The 9,328-nt window shown below is 41.0% G+C and overlaps 1 protein-coding gene across 1 annotated transcript; it reads right to left on the reverse strand.

The window, feature by feature from the left end:
* Positions 1–6,020, reverse strand: LOC106808774 (enolase-phosphatase E1-like). The gene is made up of 6 exons (XM_014811622.1): positions 5,913–6,020; positions 2,343–2,444; positions 1,860–2,059; positions 1,503–1,635; positions 541–664; positions 1–242 (listed from the first exon to the last, which is right to left on the reverse strand). Exons 1-6 carry the CDS (start codon positions 6,018–6,020, stop codon positions 4–6), a joined length of 906 nt encoding a protein of 301 aa, XP_014667108.1. The 3' UTR covers positions 1–3.
* Positions 6,021–9,328: the final 3,308 nt, after the last annotated feature.

The raw sequence follows: 9,328 nt of genomic DNA on the forward strand, positions 1-9,328 counted from the left end.
AGTTCACTCTTTATTCAATATGTTTGCAATGGAATGGTCTGTATCACCACTCTCACTCAGTCTGGCAACTTTTGCCTCAGAGTTACCTGCCTCATTATTGCAAGGGTGCTGCACCTCTACACCGATGTTTTTGAACGACTGGATAACATCGAAATCCGCCCTGTCCTCCTGTGTAAGTGGTGCATTTCCAGGCCGCTCTACCAGCGCCACTTTCATTCCTGCCTGCTTGGCAGCTTGTGCCTCTGCAATGCCGGATAAGGACGAGTTCACACTCAAACACGGTTAGCTCCCACATAGTTTTCAAAGAATTTTGGGGAATATTGGGAATTTTAATGAGTTGATTCTACACTAATGAACCTAATAAAAATAATAAATATAATTAAAGCTTGTCATAATCAAGCAGATTGCCAACCTACTTAGTATATGATGAATATCAAATCTAAACTAGGTATGTCACTGAGACCTAATTACAATAACGTATTCTTGACCCAACTTATAATTATTCTAAAACGCAGGGATAGTGTTCCAAGTTGTGCATACCTTTAACAACATCGGTTAAGAAGATCATTTCTTCTGGTTTGCACTCGCACTCCTTCGCTATATTCCTATAACTTTCCGTCTCCATTTTCATGCCAACCTTTGTGTCGAAATGTCCTGCAAATAGCTGGAAATATTAAGATTGATGCATGAGGTTTATTATGTGACCACAGTGTAGGAGAACTGCTCGAGTACAAGGTATTAGTGAACCCATTACAGGGGTAGAAATTAACTTTTGAACAAGCGAGTCCAACGGACTGGACACCCTACCCTCAAAAAGAGGGAGTCCGCAGCAATATGAGGGAGTCCTCAGTCTGAAGTTCAAAACTAAAGATATTAACAAAAGGACATTTGCGGTGCACGTCTGCCAAATTTCCTTGGGACATTTGCTAAAAAAATACGGTAATTCCGCGAGGCCGTGCTCTGGAACGAACTAGTTAGTATAGCAGAATTTTCAGGGAATCACACGGACTCCTGCATATGTCAAATCAGGGAGTATTTGACTCCGGACTCGCGTTAATTTCGCACCCTGCATTACTTACTATAGCTTATAGGGTCTATGTCCCTCCGGTTACTGCTGGAACGTACCCTGGGTACGTTCCGGATGTACCCTGGTAACTATTTGATATGGTTAGGGTTAGGGATAGGGTTAGGGAGTAGGCGTAGGCGACTACCTAGACTCGTTAGTGGAGTAGGCGAGGTACGGTCCGGCATATTATATAGTACCAGGGTATGTTCCGGCAGTACCCTGGGGGACATAGACCCTCTCAGCCTTACTATACAACTTGAGAACAATTAATAATAATAAATGTTTCCTATGTAAGATTATATTCTTTCAATACTCTTATAGTATATTCATTCGAAACGCAGAACCAATTGGCCAGAATTGAAAGTAGTGACTGATAGCACAAGTGCCACTCATTGTCATGACACTAGTCGCATTCCAAGACAAACTGAGAGCTCACATGTAATAGGTCGCCCTTCTCTGAATATCCAAATAGCAGCTTCTGTGCATCCACGCTACCGGAGGAGTAGATGTACACACTGCATCCCTTCTCCTTCCACGCCTCCAGCACGGGTACAACATCGTCATAAATGCTGTAGCAGGATGCCCAAAACAACTTATGCATGCATCATAATGAGGTTTTAAAACATGTTTATAGTATCTCACTGCAGTATATGAATAATATATACTGACACTTCTTTAAACAGCCCGGACTCAAATACAGTATATCTATACGGTAGATGATGTACTACAACATATAAAATCCATTCGATGTGTAATGCCACCCAATCTATAGTAAATCTTAGAGTATGCTTACTGGCCCTTTAGTATTCCCGTCTTAAACGCAGCTCTCCACATGTGGCCCTGATGCTGTTTCAATGCCGTCGTCTTACGGTCCAGACTCATCTGCCACAGAACGTTAGCAACCACTGCCTTCCTGACAGTTTCCTCTAATTCATCTTCCAGCAGTGGAATTTTAACAGCACCTTCCACCTTTTCTTCTAGATCGGTGTCTGCCTAAAATGTTGACAACAAATTTATACCATTAAAACGACATGCAGATACTCACTTTGTATATACAGTTACGAGTCTTAAAACCCAGTTGCAACCGTATCAGCCCAAGCTGCCTTGACAAGGACTAATTATAGATAAAAGAATTGACAATATATAATTCTATGCTCGATGAACCCACATTACATATTATCAACAACAAAAATTTTGCTTTACTATTAGTTACTATTTACTTATTTAAAAGCTTTTTATCCGAATAAAGTACTACTTGATTTTAACAGTAATATACCAGCTGTCGCAGTTCCTCAACATCACATCGACATTCCTCCTCATTCCAATGAGTTTTCAAGTATTGTTCCACATTTTCCTTGATATATGAGAACATGTGATCCTAAAAGGCACATGAGAAAATTAAGTTGGTATTAATACTAATCAGAATGTTCCAAAAAATTATCATCAATCTCACCTTATTGAAAAGTGTTGAAGTATCTTCAAATGACATTGCATGGTGTTGTTTTTGGATTTCTTTCGCTACACATTTCATATATTACATATTTTTACATTTCACTAGTTAGATATTTTATATTACGACACTCCTGATGATCTATATTATGACACTCCTGATATTATTAATCATACACACAGTGACTACACTCATATTTAGTTAAACTTATAGCCAAGTAAAGTACGCCACACTACAGACAAACATGCACAATGGTTCTTCAATGATTAGCATGCCCATCTTTCACTTCAAACAGTCAAGTTCATGCATATATAACAGGGTTTCTTCTACATAGGAGGCACTGCAGCACACCGCCGTTGTCAAATTTAACAACGCTGTTATGGAAATGATCCTGTATTTACCCGCCGTTGTCAAAATAGTGTCAATCCAAAAATAAATAGATCACCACGTGCTTCTGACTATATATATACATGGAAAATCGTAATGAAATTCACAGCAACGTTTCTTTTTGCGTGCCGGCACACTCCTGTGTCATTCCCGATTGCAGCTTTTCCCTCGATTCCGGGAGTTTTGCTGTCACTCCCTCATACCAGCGCGGTGCCCACCCCTACATATACAGCAATAACCACGCCCACGCAACTGTAACAATCAGTGCATTCGCCCCCCCCCCCCCCCCGTACTTCAATCAATGCCGCCCAGCCAGCAAGCATGAGCCACGATGTGCACAGCCACGGACGTGGGTAACAGGGGTGACGCGGGCTGCTTTTTTTCTTTTTTTTCTTTTGCGTGAATGCGTAGGGCATGCGGAAGTGAGGGAGAATGGGTCCAGATGCGTGAGTCTCCCGCGAAATGCGCAGCGTGAGATTTGGTAGGTCTGCTAACAGAGTAAGATTTAAACGAAAAGGTGAAATTTTATTTTCGGGGTGCATCAAATGCAGTCTAAGACATTCAAATATTTTAAATTTTGCTAGGGGAGACCCCCAGAGCCCCTCTACCTCTCTCCCCCGCATCTGCCTGCAGAATCCACATTCGTGCCTACTGCACGCCTTTGAATTCATCATGTACGTTTTTTCCCCAAACTGGGCATTAGCGCCTTTGTCTAATTTTCCCTCAGAAGAAACCCTGTATAAGGCCTTGACGTTTACCATGGTGTCAAAACTTGACTCTCAACACTGAGGGCTGAATATAGAATGGCTCGGATGACCATATAAAACAGCAGGACCGTCTCAGTGCAGTAAGGCCAAAACAAAATATAGGTGTGGTTACCGTTTCATGCCGAACAAAAATAGGGTAGGTAGGTAGGGAAATCATTTAATTTTATTGAAACATTTTATTTACGAACCATGTCCGAAGGATGTGCGTTGTGCCTTTTGAAGCAGGAACTGTCCAATTCATATTTTATTTTTTTTTACGGTAAAGAAAATTGACAATTAAATGTTTAGGGTCGCTGGGAATAAATAGGGTCGATCGGGAAACGGTAACCACACCTATATTTTGTTTTGGCCTAATGGGGATGCAAAAGATCCACGGAGGCCCTAAAACACTGGCAGTAAACTATCAGCAAAAACGTCAACATGGCATAGTGTGCTGGGGCTAACTAGCGCATGATACCTCAACTACATATAGCTACACAGCTAGTCACATGCAGATGCACAATCTTGTCACTATATCCAGTGTAATGAACATCAACAAGCATTTGAAGCTAGTATACACTTTAGTGCAGTGGTTCCCAACCTGGACCCCTGGGGGTCCGCAAAGTTAGTACTGGAGTCCATGAGCTAAGTTAAAAATTTCAAGAGGCTCCAGTGTGACATGTATATTTACTGGTCAAGGCTGATAAAGATGAACTTTCAAAATTTCATGTTTCGTTAATTCTTGGCTGTAATATTATCAACTCAGTATCGCAACATTTGTTAGATTTGGTAGATATTTCAGCTAGAAAATAGCCTAACAGAATGCTTCCATCGAGAAAACATTCTATGAACATTAAATACTAAAGCCTAAAAATAATACCCATAAAAACCTGGGGCCTGTGGGAAACTTAATTTAAATAAAAGGGGTCCTTGGTGGTGAAAAGGTTGGATTCGAAACCACTGCTTTAGTGCATTCATATTAAAAACTTGTATTTCTGAATATGTTGGATATTGGTGAATATAGGTACTTAATTAGTTGCTATTTACAATCTAACGATCATCCACCGTGTTCACATTTTTACTCACTGTTGCTAACTACTAAATAGCAAATGTGAATTATTCCTAATAATTTTGTTTAACACCCTTATTTTTTAATTTCCAATATATAATATTATATTGTTTAAATTGTATCATTGCATGTAGCACTGATAATAGCTAATTTGTCACTGTTCCAGCCCTCTGCTCGTCTTAAAAAAAAATCGATGGCTTCATCATGGCCCCATGTGGATTTTTGCTACCTATCATCCTAGAATTGATGATGTCCAGGTAATACTATAGAGTATAGTGAAGGCTTATGCGCACATGCAATACAGTCAACCCAAAGCCATGATAGGGTGATACTCCATTAGGAGTGTTCCCAACTTTAATGGATCATTAGTAGTATAAATATAATATATGTATATATAATAATTACCTATATAGATTATGTCATGTCAATATTAGTTTGTGTTAATTCATTTAGGTGAGGTTATGTTAGGGTTGGGTAAGGTTATCTCAATCCATTATCATTATTGATATCAAAGTTGCGAAATCACTCTTATAATGAAGAGGTGAGCCCGGCCTGTAAAATTTAAATTATTCTGAGCTGTACATACTTTTTTCGCTATTTTTTTCATTTTCACACACTATAATTTTTTCATAGGAAATGCATGTTTAGAAAATTTGTGGCTACCAGTCGAATTATAGATAATACTATTAGTAATATAGTATTAATAAACTATATAGACTCTAGAGGTTACTAAAAATCGCGGAGCGCTCACTATGTGTTTGCAGTAAACCGACCAGGCTCTCCGACTGTTACACGGCGTAGGACGTACAGTTAAGTAACATAGTAACAAGTTAACACCCAACGTAGTGTTATTAATATTACTATTAGTTTTATTACTGTTAAGCGAGAAGGGAACTTGTGGCTATGTTTGTAGGTGTACTGACACTCTGACAGTGACACTGACAGTCCCTGTAGTGTAGGTGCTTCTGTGTAGTTGCACTCAACAGTATCTCACTGTCTGTCTGAGAGTGAGCCCAGCGGTGTGTAATGTGTATTATAAATATAATATATTATTATTAATAATTAATAATGCCGGATTTATGCCGTGCCCGTGCCGTGGTGCAGTGGCAGTGGCCAGTGTGCACTGTGGCTGTTTCGGATTTTGAATATGACATCGACATCCACATTCCTACACACTAACAGTCACCTGCGTACTTTCACAAAACTTATAGAAGAGGTTGTTCCTTCAATATCTAGAAGCAAGACTCTGGTTCCAGCTGATATATCATTTTCAACACAAGTTCTTCGCTTTTCTCCCGCCATTGCTAACGTAACGACACGCCATCTATCGTGTGATAAACTAATAAAATGCCACTAAACTGTTATGATTATTTTTATACATTGCATCGAAACAACCCTTGATTGCATGTTTAGATTGTGTTTGAATTATTTTATAATACTAGGTAATACATTACTATAGGATAGCGTTGCTAACCTTTTGTCGAGACGTAGGCACCCCACAGCTGATGGTCTACCATTTTTGCGACGAGCATACAGAAGGCGCACGTACTGTAGTGGAAGACCGTGTATGTCCACGCGCTTATTCGTCATATCGTTATGTTGTAAATGTCTGTGCCCTTTCATGCCATCATTTTCGGGTGCCTTGTGAAATACAAGAGAGGGTGCTAAGATATACAAGATACAAGATACAAGATATACAAGATACAATGCCAACGATTCTATGCCAGCAATCAACAAATCAAGTTGTACACATTGACTTTACGACGTTACGCGCTGAAGCTTTCCTTCACCCGTAGCGACATCAAGTGATGTAGGTTTCTAATCAATAAATTAGATTCCCACCCGTCGACGCAGTCGGCGCATTCGTCGGCGCATACGCCCCCAAAGCAAAGCCATTGCGTGTCCAGATACAGTTCGGCAATGCAGGATCCCGTCTATATTTTCACGCGCTCGATTCGTCCTATCGATTTTATAGCGAACGTTCGTCTTCGCGTTTGGCTGGTGGCTACGTATTCGCACTCATACGCCCACTACTGCTTCCACGTGTAACTGGTTATTTTGTGTGGTTTCGCATAATAATTAGAGTCTAATATACTTGCTTTTCCCTCCGCGTGCTGTGATGGTAATCGAGATAACGTGGACGGTCAAGATTCTGTGATGAAACCTGTGATTATAAAGCACGCGTATGCACACCGTACGTACGGCACAGTACTCGAAGGGGTAGCAATCCCAATCGACGTCAGTGGCGCAGGTACATTAGGCCCACTTAATGTAACTTGACGGAGGATTGATAGTGATTTCAGCGTCTGCATGACTGTGTGACGAGTTTTACCCACTTGGCCGAAGAAGATTCGAGTTTCCATTGCGGACGCGAGTAAAGCACTTGAGAAATGTTGTCTGGCTTTGAGATACAGTCTTTTTTGGATGTACTGCAAAACAAGATGGGCGGGGAGTCAAAGGAATCCAGCCCAGAAGAGCCCCGAACGCTCGGGAAGGTAGGGTGCATGCTCCATCTTACCTATACCTATGAGTGTGTATATATATACGCATGAAAATTGAAAATTCATAAATGTGTGTACGTGTAATGCTATTTTCCCATCTGAATTGTTCGATTGTCATAATCAATTAACGTATCGATTATGACCGTTATTGATGATGATGATCATCAGCAGCAGCAGCCGTCGCATGGTCATCGACGTCGGCGTCATCGCCGTACATATATGATATCATCAGGAGTAAGATAATATAGGGGGTCATGCCCCCCCTTTGGCATCCGAAATACTTCTCTAATTTTCAGTGGCATCTGGAATACTCCATAATTTTGGGCTGGCATCTGGAATACTATTTAACTGCAGCCAGCACCGAATAATACATAAGCAAACAGTAACAATAGTCGCAATACACAACATTTATTAACCTTTATTCATGCACACTATTTTTAGGTGAGCAATAAATACACCCTTAATTGTCATGCTTGTTAGAGGAAATAATTGAAGAAAAGTACAGACTTTATGCCCAGAAGTCGGCAAATCTGCTGTTGAATTGATTTGCCTTCCTGTCCTGCTTGTGCGGTTGTCGTGATGCTACTACCGGTAGTAGCGCAGGGCGGATCCAAGAATTTCAAAAAGAGGGGGCAACCAAGATGAGCAATCATGTAGTGAAAATGTGGGGGATGATACGGCGTAGAGAGCTGGAGCGACGAAGCCCGACAGCGAACGCAAGCAGTGAGGGGGCCAGGGGCGTGTACAGGAATTGGACAAGGCGGGGTCTAGACCGTAACCCATACTTAGGAGCACGCAGAAGGGGGGGTCTGGGGGGCCTCCCCCAGAAATTTTTGAAATAGACCACCCTGCAGATGGCGTTTTCTGTGCGCGAGCAGGGGGGGCGCGGACCGGCCCTGGACCCCCCTGTACACGCCCCTGGGGGGAGCTTTTGCACTTTTTAGGCTAAAATGGGGGCAATCTGTTGCATACTGTAGAGGTATTTTAACTCATATTGGAGCAATCATTTATGTGTTAAATTTGATCAGCTGGCGAGTGACCAGCCTTTCGGTATGGGCGGGGGGGGGGCAGCTAAGGACCGGTCAAATGTACCGAGAAATTACATTAGCACTAAATGTTTTAAACCTTAATAATTTCTGACATGGATCAATGTGTATTACAGAAGCACATTCACATACGTCAAATAACTATTGCAGGCTAGGAGAAAAGATATGAGCAGATTCAAAAAAAAAATCTTGTGATAACTCGAATATATTTCAACACTTGAAAGAATTGTTTCGTATTAGTATGAGTATGGGTGCTGTATTGTCATATACAGAAGACGCAAATAAAATAAGTACTTTTTCTCCTAATGAAACAGTCGGTTAGCATAGCATGTATGACATAATAACAGTTGGCGGCCAGAAATATAATCTGCTAACAATGTACTAAAATCAAATTCTTGTAATGAGCTCTGAGATGGTTTCTTTGGCAGGACAATTCAGCAAGATGACGACAACATTTGAATAGTTTATGTAAACATGAAAAGAGGTCAGCACAACTGGAAACTCATCTTGTAACCTTATTTAACAACATTGAAATTGGAAGAAAAAAATTAATTTGCTGAATTTTGTAATTTTGTAATTTTTTTAAATGTAATTTTTTAAAATTTTTTTTTCCGGTTTCAAAAGGGGGCACGGGCCGGATGTTGGCCCCCATCTAATCGCGCTGCGCTGGGTTAGTATATATATTTGCGGCTCTTCAACACTTATCACAGCAAAAAGCGCCTAGTAATGGCCTAAATCAGTCCCAGATGCAAACAACCCAGGTGAACGGCCACGACAAGGGCATAAGTTCCGGATTGTATACATTTCAAATTAACATTAGGACCTGGTACACCGACTGGATCTCGATTGATTTCCCGTCTGTTCGCGGATCACTACCGTGCGGGACGAGTCTCGGTTTCCAGTTAGCAAGGGTAAATAGAATCAACATTTATTAAAAAATGCAAGGCAAAAGTTCAGACAAAAATACAATTCCCCGATGTATAGTATTCAATTTTTCGTCCTACGGAATAGTATACTGTCATCGCCGCGTACGCGTACCGCACCCTCGTGCGTACGGAATACT

This window comes from Priapulus caudatus, unplaced genomic scaffold (assembly GCF_000485595.1).
Source record: "Priapulus caudatus unplaced genomic scaffold, Priapulus_caudatus-5.0.1 Scaffold303, whole genome shotgun sequence".
Taxonomy (NCBI): domain Eukaryota; kingdom Metazoa; phylum Priapulida; class Priapulimorpha; order Priapulimorphida; family Priapulidae; genus Priapulus; species Priapulus caudatus.